The sequence below is a fragment of the Bison bison genome, unplaced genomic scaffold, assembly GCF_000754665.1.
Source record: "Bison bison bison isolate TAMUID 2011002044 unplaced genomic scaffold, Bison_UMD1.0 scf7180017864516, whole genome shotgun sequence".
Taxonomy (NCBI): domain Eukaryota; kingdom Metazoa; phylum Chordata; class Mammalia; order Artiodactyla; family Bovidae; genus Bison; species Bison bison.
In genome coordinates, this window is record NW_011495069.1 from 10,755,929 (window position 1) to 10,770,975 (window position 15,047).

At 39.7% G+C, this 15,047-nt stretch overlaps 1 protein-coding gene across 4 annotated transcripts in view; it reads left to right on the top strand.

Moving 5' to 3' along the window:
* The window catches only part of GMEB1 (glucocorticoid modulatory element binding protein 1), a 35,709-nt gene that overhangs the window by 17,347 nt on the left and 3,315 nt on the right, over window positions 1-15,047 (top strand). For all 4 annotated transcript variants that reach the window (XM_010830188.1, XM_010830189.1, XM_010830191.1 and 1 more), the window contains 5 exons: window positions 1,471-1,628; window positions 3,220-3,351; window positions 4,852-4,989; window positions 9,862-9,984; window positions 14,194-15,038. In XM_010830188.1, coding sequence (XP_010828490.1) covers window positions 1,471-1,628; window positions 3,220-3,351; window positions 4,852-4,989; window positions 9,862-9,984; window positions 14,194-14,894 — 1,252 coding nt within the window. In that variant the 3' untranslated portion in view covers window positions 14,895-15,038. The remainder of the gene's footprint in view (window positions 1-1,470; window positions 1,629-3,219; window positions 3,352-4,851; window positions 4,990-9,861; window positions 9,985-14,193; window positions 15,039-15,047) is intronic.

Sequence of the window (15,047 nt, forward strand, 5' to 3'; positions counted from 1 at the left end):
TATTGCAACATAATTCAGGATAGTGAAAATTACAGTCTGCTTTAATACACAGTCAAGGTAATGGCACCCCACTCCAGTACTCTTGCCTGGAAAATCCCATGGACGGAGGAGACTGGAAGGCTGCAGTCCATGGCGTCGCTGAAGGTTGGACACGACTAAGCGACTTCACTTTCACTTTCACTGCATTGGAGAAGGAAATGGCAACCCACTCCAGTGTTCTTGCCTGGAGAATCCCAGGGACGGGGGAGCCTGGTGGGCTGCCATCTATGGGGTCGCACAGAGTCAGCCATGACTGAAGTGACTTAGCAGCAAGGTGTATCTGAAGTAAATTATGGCTCATCTAAATATATGGGTTTATACATTAAAATATTCCTAAAGATTTTTTACGTGGAAAATTGCTTATAATGTAAAAAAGAAAACAAAATGGACTATCAGTTAATTTAGTTGTTTTAAAAAATATATAGGTAAGTAAATTTAGTGGAAGAACATATGCTAAAATGTTGACATTATCTTTGTTTTTTTTGACATTATCTTTGTGTTGGGGGATTTTTTTTTTTAAGGAGCAATTGTTTTCTTAATAATTTTTATATTTTCCAGAGGAAATGTTAATTTTTTTCTTCATGTGTTATCTGTATAGTCAGAGGCATAATTTTGAAAAACTCACTCCAGATCATTTGTATGTGTTAATTATTAGTTGAATGAAATTGGAGGTGAATACCTTTAACTTTTCTTGTTGTTCTTGGGTTGTTTTATTTGCCGAGATAAATAAGCATATGCCAACTCTCCCCAAATATAAAAGACCCAGAGTGCCTAAAAAATCTTCAGCGAAAGCCAAGTAACATTATAACATAGAGTTTACTCTAATTAAAATATCCTATGGTTTTGCTCCTAGCCTATAATAACAATGTCTTGTGAATCTAGTTATAAGGACATTTTATAGTGGGGGTTTAGTGTAATCAGCTTTGCTCTGTATTTATAGGAGAGTTATTTCTTGTTTTTTTTTCAAAGGAAAGACATGTGCTGAAGTTTTATGTCTCCAGAAGTGGCAACAGATCTTGCTGGTCTACAAGTACTAACATTTCAGAATCTAACCACAAAATTTGAATCCGCCTGTGCCTTTTCTCAATTGTGCTGGGATATGAGTTAGTCTTTTCCCCTTTAGGGTTTGGTTTCAATGAGATTCTATGGGGAAATTTAGCTAGTGTCACAATTATATGTCTAAAACTTAGTGATAACGGGAAATAAAAGAGAGTACTCATAATGAGTAGACTAGGGAGGAAAGAGGAGTGCTTGTACATGTGGGCAGGACCATGAACATTTTATTGCCCCAGTTAGAATTTTTGCGACCTAAGGACTTGAATACTATTAGGTTTCACTAATACATAGAACGGACTCCGCAACTTTGTCTCTGTCTCCTCCCTGTACGTGAAGTACAGGCTGAACTGGTACTTCTTGTCTCTCTTTGCACAGGAAAATGATGGACTCCGGACAGATTGATTTTTACCAACATGACAAGGTTTGCTCCAATACCTGCAGAAGCACCAAATTTGATCTTCTTATCAGCAGTGCAAGAGCTCCAGTGCCAGGACAGCAGACAAGTGTGGTGCAGACGCCCACATCGGCCGATGGTAGGGGGTAGGAAACCACCTGAAAACCCATTGTGTTGCTCAGTAGTACTTTTCCCCTCGTTCTCTTTTGTGTTTTTAATTCTCATGAGTGTTGATGGAAGATATGGTAATCTTGGGTAGGAGTCCACGCTTTAGAAAGAACTCTGTTTTCTCCCAAATGATTCCTACTGGCCAGTCCTCCTTCCTTGTTTCTGTATTACAATGCATGGTAAACGTTAGAAAGGGGTTTCATATGAGTTTATTTAACAGTTTACTTTGGTGCCAGTGCTGCTTGGTATATCTTTGAAATTAGATTGTTTTGAAAATCCCTGGCAATTCTGATGGTCAAGGCAGGCGACTGGATTTAGAATGGTGAATGGTTTTCAGCTGTTGAACTGAGAAGTCTCAAAAACAGTGTGTCATTGACTGGGCTGGACTCTGGAGACTCTGCTGTGAGAGTCAAAGAGCTCTGTCTGGGAGGAATCCAGATAAACAAGCTGAGACATCTTCACAAATGAGATAGGGTGTGCACACACTTCAGTATTGTTGAGTTTGGAATGAGGGCTCTCTAGGAAAGATATAACCATTTGAGGTTATTATTAAGGATTTAGTTGAGCTGGAAACTTAGCGCAGCTAAAGTTCTTAGAATGTGTCTAAACTACTTCCAGGAGACTTAAAAATATGCCTGACAGAGACACAGAATGCAGTGTAAGGAAGGCACTGTGCTTTAAAAATGACTTCGCAAGGTTTCTTTTGGTCAACCCTAAGGTTCTGTTCCCAACCTAACTGCTGGATGAGTAGAAGCCAAATCTCACTGAGTTTCTTTTGGGAAAGTATAAAATATCTAGCAGTGTGAATATTTGGTGGTATGACACTTTGACTTGAGAAGTGAAAAATGCTGTGAAATTATCTACTTTCTTTTTATTTTGCTGAACCTTCTTGATCATCTATATTGATATTTTGCTTGTTTACTGATATCCTTCACAGTGGAGAATCCACATTTTATATTTCTGTCTGGATCAGTTTGATTTTTCTCAATTCTCTTTGTTTAAAACCTTAATATTAAATCGATAGCAATAGGTTTTTCCTCTGTGAATCTGCTATTCATGGATCTCTTACCTGATTTTTTTTTTTTTTGTCTCATTTATCTTGCTTTCTCTTACATCAGCTGATAAGTAAGTTATAGCAACTTCACATATTCTAGATGGTTAGTATCAAATACACTTGGAGTAGGGCTTTTGACTAAGCACCATAATTTTCTTTTTCAATTATTTCAAGTCCTCCTCATCCTCACTAAGTCTGGGTACGGCCTGGCAATCATGCCTACCTTCTGTCTCTTTCAAAAATATAATTGCTCAGATTGCTCTTTTGTGATTTTGTAAGTTATCTTTCACTTTCTATTCAGAGTAAGAAGAAAGCATTTTCTGCAAGGCAGGTTTTCTTTAGGAAAGCCAGTGTTCATCCTGGCTTACCTAGGATTCTAGTTTTTAATATAGGGACCTGCAGACAAAAGGCCATAAGTTAAATAGCAGGATCTCTGGCTGTCTGAGAAAGGATAGCTGTGACTTTTTCATAAAATTCACTGGCCTTCCCTTTAATGCACTGCTTTTAGGTAGCATCACACAGATTGCCATCTCAGAAGAGAGCATGGAAGAGGCAGGGCTGGAATGGAACTCGGCTCTCACTGCTGCTGTCACCATGGCCACAGAGGAGGGTGTGAAGAAAGACTCAGAGGAAATTTCAGGTACTATCTATGGCGCGCAGATTTCTTGCAAGGTTTTGTAATTCTTATCACCATTATGATTATGGACACAGAAAGGCTCTTCATTACTTGTGCTGGTCTTTCTTATGCATATTAATACTAATTATAGCTGCAAACATCTTATTTGAATCCATGTAACAGCCTTGCAAAGTTAGATTTTATGAAGAAATTGAGATTCAGAAATGTTTAGTACGTTGCCTAAGACCAATCACACAACTGGTATCAGAGCTGAATTCAGCTGTTTCGCTCTGGAGTCCATCTTCTTATGCTGCCACACTGATTCCAACTTTGGCACATTCGTTAGATAAACCAAACTGCAAGATTTTAGAAGAAAAAATTAGCAAGCAGGTGGTGTAGATGATGATTAATGGTGATTCACTTAAAGGGGACAGGAGAAGCTTTATATTGTCTTTCATTAATTCATTTAACAAATGTTTATCACTGCCTGTTTTTAGCTGGCACTGTTGCTTGATCTAGATAGAAAGATAAAAAGACATAACCTCTGCCCTCAGGGAGCTTATACCCCCACCTATTCAACTATTTCATTTTGGTGTTTTTAAGTATAGGATTAGAGGGAGTATGTCTTTAATTTATTTATTATTTAACTTTTGAAATATTATATATTAAAAGTGAAAAGTGCAAGTGTTAGTCACTCAGTTGCATCTGACTCTCTGCAACCCCATGGACTGTAGCCCACCAGGCTCCTCTCTCATAGAATTCTCCAGGCAAGAATACTGGAGTGGGTTGCTGTTTCCTACTCCAGGGGATCTTCCCAACCCAGGAGATGAGAATGGCTACCCACTCCAGTATTATTATCTTTAAATTATTTAAATAAATGTTTTAGTATTTAATATTTAATTTAATACTTTTATTGAAGGAAGATACCCATTCCCTGTAGCCAGAGGTATGACCCAGTGAGGTAATTATCACAGTTACCTGGAGTCCAAATAGTTATGTACCAACTCAAGGTGGCAGCTGGTGTTCCAAAAGCTTCTTTTCTTCTTCCAGAAATGCCTGAATAAGAAATCATTGGAATTCTCTGGTGGCCTAGTGGTTAGTATTCTGGGCTTTCACTGCTAGGGCCTGGGTTCAATTCCTGGTCAGGGAACTGATCCCATGAAGCCACACAGCATGGAAAAAAATTTTTTTTTGAACTTAACATTGTAGAGCTATACCTAAGCATATGTAGCATCCCTTATTTGTGTGCTCAGTTGTATCCAACTCTTTGTGACCCCATGAACTATAACCCACAAGACTCTTCTGTCCATGGAGTTTTCCAGGCAAGAATACTGGAGTGGGTTGGGACTTCCTCCTCCAGGGGATCTTCCAGACCCAGGGAATCTTCCAGACCCAGGGATCAAACCCATGTCTCCTGTATTACAGGCAGATTCTTTACCACTGAGCCACCTGGGAAGCCTAAGTATATGTAGCATCCCTTATTAGCATCCCTTATTTGCCTTCTGTCTTATCCTTTTTTGCCAGAGGACACTTTGATGTTCTGGAAAGGAATAGCTGATGTTGGACTGATGGAAGAGGTTGTCTGCAATATACAGAAGGAAATAGAGGAGCTACTTAGGGGAGTTCAGCAGCGGCTCATCCAGGCTCCCTTCCAGGTCACAGGTAAACATACTAATCCTAACGATAGTGGTCTTTATTAAACAGTAACAATTGTAGGCAGACGTTATTAGCCTCATGAAACACTGAGGTACAGGTATTATTATCCTCATTTTACAGATTAGGAAATTAAGGATCATAAAACAGTAAGTTACTATACAAAGTTCATAACTGTAAATTTTAACTGTAAAATATTTTTTTTAATTGAGGTGTAGTTGATTTATAATATTGTGTTAGTTTTAGGTGTACAGCAAAATGATTCAGTTTTGTGTGTGTGTATATATTTATATATATTTAGATTATTTTCCATTATAAGTTATTAGAAGATACTGAATATAGTTCCCTGTGCTATACAGTAGATCACTGTTGCTTATGTATTTTATATGTAGTAGTGTATATCTGTTAATCCCATACTCCTACTTTATCCCTCCCCCACTTCCCATGGGGGAAATAGTAACCATAAACATGTTTTCTATGTCTGTGAGTTTGTTTCTATTTTGTAAATACAATCATATTTATTTAAATTGAATTAGATTCCACATATAAGTGATATTATATAATATTTGTCTTTGGCTTCACTTAGTATGATATTCTCTAGGTCCATCTGTGTTCCTGCAGATGGCAATATTTTCTTTTGTTATGACTAAGTTATATTTCATTGGATATATATACCACATCTTCTCTATCCATTTACCTGCCAACGGACACTTAGGTTGCTTCCATGTCTTGATTGCTGCAAATTGTAAATTGCTACTGTAAACATTGGAGTCCATATATCTTTTCAAACTGGAATTTTCATCATTTCCGAATATATGCCCAGGAGTGGGATTGCTGGATCATATGTGGTAGCTCTGTTTTTAGCATACCTTGGTTTTAAACTCAGGTTTGGCATTGCTTTTTCCACAGGTAATTTTTGCCTTTGTAAATGGTGCCAGAAAGCAGTCTCTCTGTCTCTCTCTCAATATAGATATAAATAGATATATAGAGTTTGAAAATTGAAGAAATCCGCCTGTCTTAGACAATTCTCGTATTCTGTTAGTTTAAGGCTCCCAGAACTATTGTGTGCATTTATAAGTGTTTCTGCATACTTACAGGGTACTTGCTGTCATGCACAATGTAAAATGTTTTAATCATCTGATACAAAAGGGCTCATTATGAGGTCTCATAAGCTTGTATGTTTAGTTAAGTCTGTCCTTAGATTTGTTAGATGTGTATTGTTACCTCTTTATGACTCATATACTATGTGTAAGGAAGTCAGGAAGTGTTAGTTGCTCAGTTGTGTCCCACTCTTTATGACCCCATGGACTGCAGCCCTCCAGGCTCCTCTATCCAAGGAATTCTCCAGGCAAGAATACTAGAATGGGTTGCCATTTCCTTCTCCAGGGGAATCTTCCTGACCCAGGGATCAAACTGGGGTTTCCTGCATTGCAGTTAGATTCTTTACCATTTAAGCTTCCAGGGAAGCCCCTGGTATTTACAGTATGTAAATACGCTTAAACGTTACAGCAGAATTTTTTTTTATGATTGGAGGTTGTTTTTTTTTAAGGCAACTAATATAAAAAACGGGTGATTCTTTTAGACAGGGTGGTCAAAGAAGCCCCCTCTAAGCAGGCGCCATTTGAGTAGAAATCTGAATTGAAGGAGATAGCCATGTGACAGACTGGGAGAAGGAACACTCCAGGCAGAGGGGACAAAGATCTTGATATGACAGTAAACTGAGTGGGTTCAAAGAATTAGAGGAGTGCTGACATATGGCTCCAGTGGACTGTTAATGGAAACAGTGATGGGTGATGAAGTTGGACAGAAGCAGGGGGGACATTTTAGATAAGCTTTGGTCAGATAAAATCCAAAGATAAAACTTTGGGTTTTATTTTAAGGTGACATTAAGCCATCATAGTGATTTTGAGCAGGAGAGTAAAATGATCAGGTTTATTTTTATTTTTAAAAGATCACTGTGGTTGCTGTGGGGAGAATAGATTATATGGGGCAAGAATAGAAACAAGAAGACCACTTAGAGTACTTCCCTGGTGGTCCAGTGACAAAGACTGTGATCTCCTAATGCAGGGGGCCCAGGTTCGATCCTTGGTCAGGAAACTAGATCCCACATGCTACAGCTAAGAGTTCAAATGCTGCAACTAAAGATCCTGCATACTGCAACTAAGACCCAGCACAGCCAAATAAATAAATAAATAGTTCAAAAAAGAAGACCAGTTGGAAGACTCTTGAAGGAGTTAGTTCAGGCAAGAGACGATGATAGTGTGAATTAAGTGGGTAGTGGTAGACCTGGGAAGAAATGATCATACTGGGGATATGTTTTGAATGTGGAACTGATAGGTCTTGCTGATGGATTAGATGTCAGGTAAAAAAGAAAGAAATCCAGGATAACTAATGTATTTTTTGTCTGAACTATGAGTGGTGACTTGAGATGAAGACTGCTGGGATAGGAAATCAAAATTGACTTTTGACTTTTAAATTGAGATGCTTATGAGGACTTCAGATGGAGATGTCACTTGACTAAACAGAAGTATGAATCTGTAATGTAGGAAAGAGATCTGGGCTGGATAGCTACATGTGGGAGTTCTTAGCATGTCTATGATACTTAAAACTATGAAACAGGACTCAATATGCCAGCAAATTTGGAAAACTCAGCAGTGGCCACAGGACTCCAAAAGGTCAGTTTTCATTCCAATCCCAAGGAAAGGCAATGTCAAAGAATGTTCAAACTACTGCACAATTGCACTCATCTCACACGCTAGCAAAGTAATACTCGTAATTCCCCAAGCTAGACTTCAACAGTATGTGAACTGAGAACTTCCAGATATTCAAGCTGGATTTAGAAAAGGCAGAGGAACCAGAGATCAAACTGCCAACATCCATTGGATCATTGAAAAAGCAAGAGAATTCCAGAAAAACATCTACTTCTGATTCATTGATTATCCTAAAGCCTTTGATTGCGTGGATCACAACCAACTGGAAAATTCTTCAAGATATGGGAATACCAGACCACCTTACCTGCCTCCTGAAAACCTGTATGCAGGTCAAAAAACAACAGGTAGACTTAGACATGGAACAACAGACAGCTTCCAAATTGGGAAAGGAGTACATCAAGGCTGTATATTGTCACCCTGCTTATTTAACTTACGTATGTGCAGAGTACATCATGCAAAATGCCGGCCTGATGAAGCATAAGCTGGAATCAAGATTGCTGGGAGAAATATCAACAACCACAGATATTCAGATGACACCACCCTTATGGCAGAAAGTGAGGAGGAACTAAAGAGCCTCTTAATGAAAATGAAATAGGTGAGTGAAAAAGCTGGCTTAAAACTCAGTATTCAAAATTCTAAGATCATGGCATCCCTTTCCATCACATCATGGCAAATAGATGGGGAAATAATGGAAGCAATGACAGACTTTCTTTTCTTGAGCTCCAAAATCACTGCAGATGGTGACTGCAGCCATGTAATTAAAAGACACTTGCTCCTTGGAAGAAAAGCTATGACCAACCTAAACAGCATATTAAAAAGCAGAGACATTACTTTGCCAACAGAGGTCTATCTAGTCAAAGCTATGGTTTTTCCAGTGGTCATGTATGGACATAAGAGTTGGACCATAAAGAAAGCTGAGTGCCAAAAAATTGATGCTTTTGCTCTGTGATGTTGGAGAAGACTCTTAAGAGTCCCTTGGACTGTAAAGAGATCAAACCAGTCCATCCTAAAGGAAGTCAGTCCTGAGTATTCATTAGAAGGACTGATACTGAACCTCCAATACTTTGGCCACCTGATGTGAAGAACTGACTCACTGGAAAAGACCCTGATGTTGGAAAAGATTGAAGGCAGGAGAAGGGGATGACAGAGGATGAGATGGTTGGATGGCATCACCGACTCAATGGACATGAGTCTGAGCAAGCTCCAGGAGTTGGTGAAGGACAGGGAAGCCTGGTGTGCTGCAGTCTGTGGGGTTGCAAAGAGTCAAACATGACTGAGCAACTGAATTGAACTAAACTGATGAAACTGGATGAGATGACTGTGGAAGAGAGCTAGCTATAGGTAGAGAAGTGGTCTGAGTTAATAACAGCTCAGTTAGTAACAGCTCTTTCAAGAAGCTTTGTTTAAAGGGGCATAAGGATAATACTATTAATAATAATAAATGCCCATGTTTGGCAATTAACATATATTTCAAACCTTCATATCTATTTTGCAGAGTAAGTATTATTAGTCCCATTTGTTTCAAATGAAAAAACTGAGGAGTGAAATGACTTACCCAAGGTCACACAGACTGGAAACATCAAAACCAAGATTCAGACTTAGCTCTGCTTAGTAGATGACCATGTTTTCTTTTTCTTTCTTTTTTGTGCCATACCACACAACATGTGGGATCTTAGTTCCCCGGCCAGGGATCAAACCTGTGCCTTCTGCATTGGAAAGCAGAGTCTTAACCACTGGACTGCCAGGCGAGTCCAGAATGACCATGTTTTTCTAAACCAAGTCAGAACCTATAACCAGATGCAAGATTTTTCCCTTATTTTTGTATTTATTTATATGGAGAGATGTATAAAGATATAACAATTAAATAAAAATTAGTTACACATGTGATAAATCTTTTTTACTTAATATTCATTTGTTTGTATTTATTCTTTGGTTGCACCAGGTCTTAGTTGAGGCATGTGGGGCAGGGATCAAACCCAGGCCCCCCTGCAATGGGAGTGCAGAGTCCCAGCCACAGGACCATCAGGGATGCCCTGTGATAAATCTTTGTTTTTTTGAAAATGCAATTAGCATTCTAATTTCTGAATTGTTTTATATTTATAAGTAGCATAGTAGGGAGTTTGTGGAGCATTTCTGTTTTAACTGGACAGACCTATTTTGTTTTAAATAGATGCTGCTGTTCTTAACAATGTAGCACATACATTTGGCCTAATGGACACAGTTAAGAAGGTTTTGGACAACAGGAAGAACCAAGTAGAACAGGGAGAAGAGCAGTTTCTCTATACTCTCACAGGTATGTATAGCTTCTCTCTTTTCTTTGGTGATATACTAACATCATCGAGTCTTGGCATTTCTTTGTTGTCTTCTGTTGGGACTGGACTGGCTTTTTCCTTCCTTCCTTCTTTTCCTCCCTCTCTCCTGCCTTTTCTGTTTTCTTCCTTCTCTGTCTTTCTTTCTTTCAAATCACATAGTATTAGATTTGGCTTTTTCTTTGTACACAGTCCTGGGTGAGGTGGAATCAGGTCAAGCAGAGAAGTACAAAAGGAAAGAAAAGAAAACTAGCAACATGATCCTCCTTTTATATCTTTGAAGGATGAAGATGTCTGCTAGATTGCTCCATTAGCCCAGTAATATAAGTGGCAGAAGAATAAAGCTGACCCTTGTCTTTTTTACATTATTAATACTGAGTTGGTTGATAGATACACATTTTGCACTTCCCTTATTTCTGGTAATCAGAAATTATGAGCATATATATAATTTAACCCTTTAAATAAGTATTGGGTTGGCCGAAAAGTTCATTTGGGTTTTTCTGCATGATCTTATGGAAAAACCTGAACAAATTTTTTGGCCAACCCAGTGCTTTGTGCTGGTCTCCAAGCTAGATTTTAGAAATATAATGTTGAGTGAGGTAATCTCAGTCTCTTGAGGGCTTTCAAGGAACTCAAGGGAAAGCAGACTTAGAAATATGTGCAAAAAGTAGTTCTGTAGCAGAGGCATATGGAAGGTATGGTGGTAGAACAAAGGGAATTATCATTTATTGTCAGGGAATATTTAACAGGAGGATTCCTACGTGGTGTTTCTTGGTTTCTTCTCTAATTACAGTACAGGAAGTAGCAGTTTCTAATCTAGCTACAAATTAGTATAACTTTCATTAGGTTCCAACAAAGGAGAGACTTTTGGAGTTGCACCTGTTGGCAGGGGAGGAGCATTTGGAGCAGCTAGGGCAGGGTTAGTAAGAAAATTTTGAAATATTTTATGTTGTTCTAATTGGGCCTTTTGTAAAGTTTTATCATCTAATTCATATTCATGCAATAAGTGTTCTGTCTGTTGTTGAATATTAGGAGGGTTAGAATTTACCTTGAAATGGCCAGAAATCAATTGGAATATTTTTTCCTTGCTTGGTGGCTCGTCTAACATTTTCTTTGATCTAGTGCCAAATTTCTAAATCAAAACTGCCTTTATCAGGGAACCAAGGATTACATTTAACCAGTGTTTGAAAGTAAGCCTCTATTCATTGGCCCGAAACCAAAAGTCCCTGAGCTTTAAACAAATGGTGAAGTAAAGTAGAGAAATGATGGGGCTTTCCAGCCGTATAACCCGTGTTTTAGTACTTATTGACCTCAATAGGTCCCAACCTCAATAGGTCCTGAGTCCCTCCGACCGAAATGCCACGTACACCAGTGTCCCTGTTCGGGCGCCACTTGTTGGGGTCCTTTAATGGACCGGGACCTGGTGGTCTGGAGGCAACAATAAGAAAGTGAAAGAGAGAAAGAGGCTAATACTCCCTGGTTTACGCAGAAAACCAATAAAGTCCTTGACACAGGACTTGGTCTCTCACGAAGGCACCGGGCACCCTCTCGATGGGGGGTGAAGGCACAGCGCACCTTCTCTAGCGAGTCTTAGAAGCCTGGGCAGGAGAGTGAGCAAGACGGGTCTCTGTGGTCCGAGGAATCAGCTGAAGAGAGAGAGAGAAAGAAAGAAAGACACGGGGACCCAAGCTCTGATGGAGCAAAGGTGCTATAATGATTTTTCTGTGAGTATATATAGGCCGTAGTACAAGAAGTTTCTTTCGTCAGTGATGAAGATCAGAAAACCAAATGTACAGTAACCATTACCAAGGGAACAAGGGATGATGATGGTCACAAGGTCAGGAGACAATCCATATCTCAAGAAAGGGAATTGAGACTAAGCAGTTTTGTTGTAAAGAGAATGTTTACTAAAGGCGATTCAAGCCTGTCTCACACAATGACCTCAGTTCCTGGGAGCAGCGTGCTGTTCCACTTAAAAAGAAACAAAGGACTTGTGAGAAACAGCACGTAGGAATCCTCCTGTTAAACATTCCCTGACAATTTATATCCAGAGAAAAGTCATGAGAAGCTTTCGAAATAAGGTACAAAGCAAGTTAGAGGTATAGATTATCAATCTTATATGATGTAGAATATAGTCAGTTGGGAAAACAAAAGGCAAGAAAGATCATTTGGTAAGAGAAGAACAATTTAGGTTGTTTTAAACTTATTTTTATGTCCAGTTTATATTTTAAATTCAGTTTACCAAGTATTCTCAGAGATCCCCCTTTTCATTTCATCTTCCTAGGGATATTATAGGCTGTTATCCTGATTTTACAGATAACCCAGTAAAGGGAGAGAGAGAGTAAATGATTTGCTGGGATCACATCACTCCTTGACAGTGAAGCCCAGGGTAGCACTGTCTTCTTTCAGACTGGTAGAACAGTCTGAAAGATGGTTTTTGTTAGAAATGTAGGCTTCTGGTTCCTTGTCCATATATTTTAGTTATAACCACAATATACATAAAGTTGTGTTTTCTGCTTTTTTCACTATGATATACTAATATTTTTTCAAGTTCCTACACAGTATTTTACCTCGACATTTTTCTAGGGATGAATTTAAATTTTCAAAATTTTCTTCAAAGGCTTATTTATTGTAGTGAACTTATATGAATATAACATTTCTTCTTATGTCCTTTTAAACTACTTCATGGAAGTTCCCTGGTGGTCTAGTGGTTAGGATTCTAGGCTTTCAATGCCGTGACCCAGGTTCAATCCCTGGTTGGGGAACTGAGATCCTGTAAGCCGTGAGGCCCCCCCAAAAATAAAGAAATAAGCTACTTCACAGGACTAAGCTTGAGGCTAAATGGTATTGATATTTGTTTATGGAGTTCTGTGACCTATTATCAAATTTCCGAGTAGATTATACCAATTTAGTTCACAAGTTTGAGCTCCCAACATTGGGTGTTGTTTTTTATAATACACTCTGATTTAACTTTTTTTAAAACTATACATTTAATTGATATCTTGTTTAGGTTCACATTTCTTTGATTACCACCAAAGATGGGAGAAAAATGTAGTATCTTATAACCTTTAAAAGACAGCATTGTAAAATTTTTGACTATGTTCTTTATCCCTACGAATTAGCGGCTTAGTATACATGCATGCACATACACACTCTTTTATTCCAAGCAGGGAATTGACTTGCTCTTGGTGTCGCACAGGAAGAATAGTGCTCTTCGGGTGTAACTGGTTATTTATTGGATGTATATCAGGTGCTAAGCAGCAGAGAAGTTCTGCTGTAGAATCAGACTCACCAGTAGTCATCAAGGTTGGATTAGACCCTTGGGAGAGGGATAGTGATAGGTGTATTGGAGTGGGAAGGCCACCAAATTGACTATCAGAAGACTTTTGTTTTGGCCCAAGCTCTGTGACCTTAAATAAATAGTTTTACTTCTCTGGATCTCTGTCAAAATGAATATGTTAGAACTCTAAGACCTCCTTCAGTATTGTAATTCTTAGGGACTTCCTTTGTAACTTTGTGTAGACTTCTCTGGGGCTGATGGTAGATTAAAGCCATCTGGGTCACCAGCAAGTGATCCTGTCTTGAAGGACAGTTTGGAAATCACTGTTTTTCAGAGTGGCCATTGTAGCTCCTTTGTAGGTCCATGGCAACTGCAAAGGGATTGTACAGATATTATTTTCATCTGTAGGCAGGGCATATATAAACTACTAGACCAAATGGAGACTTCTTCAGTTTGCATTTTGGTGACAGGTGGCAAAATGCCACAGGAGCTTCTAGAGTTGAGCTGTAGTAGGATCACAGTACGGCAAGATTCTGAATTATCACCTTGCCTATAATCACACAATGAAATATAATAACTGGTGGAGTTGTAAAGATCCAGTCTGGTTCCTTCTTCAAAATGATAACATGACTTGCCTAAGGCTGCTGCTGCTGCTGCTAAGTCGCTTCAGTCGTGTCCGACTCTGTGCAGCCCCATAGACGGCAGCCCACCAGGCTTCCCGGTCCCTGGGATTCTCCTGGCAAGAACACTGGAGTGGGTTGCCATTTCCTTCTCCAATTCATGAAAGTGAAAAGTGAAAGTGAAGTCACTAAATAGTAGCAAAACCAGGACAAGACCCCAGGTCTCCTCACTCCTAGTTTACTGTTCCCAAGATTACGCTTCTCTCTACACAAAGTCTGTCTTTTTTCCATAGACTTGGAACGCCAGTTGGAAGAACAGAAGAAGCAAGCCCAGGATCACAGGCTGAAATCCCAGACAGTTCAAAATGTGGTACTGATGCCTGTGAGCACTCCTAAGCCTCCCAAAAGGCCCCGGCTCCAGCGGCCAGCCTCCACCACCGTCCTGAGCCCTTCTCCTCCTGTCCACCAGCCTCAGTTCACGGTCATCTCACCCATCACCATCACACCAGTGGGTCAGTCATTTTCCATGGGCAATATTCCAGTGGCCACCCTCAGCCAGGGCTCCAGTCCTGTGACTGTCCACACACTGCCTTCTGGCCCTCAGCTCTTCCGTTATGCCACAGTGGTCTCCTCAGCCAAGAGCAGCTCACCAGACACAGTGACCATCCACCCTTCGTCTAGCTTGGCACTGCTGAGCTCCACCGCCATGCAGGATGGGAGTACCCTGGGCAACATGACCACCATGGTGAGCCCTGTGGAGCTGGTGGCCATGGAGTCTGGCCTAACCTCGGCCATCCAGGCAGTTGAAAGCACCTCAGAGGATGGGCAGACCATCATTGAGATTGACCCAGCCCCAGACCCAGAGGCCGAGGATACTGAGGGCAAAGCAGTCATTTTGGAGACTGAACTGAGGACTGAGGAGAAAGTCGTGGCTGAGATGGAAGAACACCAGCATCAAGTCCACAATGTGGAGATTGTGGTCTTAGAAGATTAACTGGGGGTCTTGGGGCCAGGAGATATGTTTTGGTTTGGAATTTTAATTATTTGTTTATTTTTATCATTGTCCCACTCATTTCCACATAGGATCCTTTTTTTTTTTTAAAAAACAAGATCTCATTGTTGTAACTGAACATGTCGGGTCCCTTCC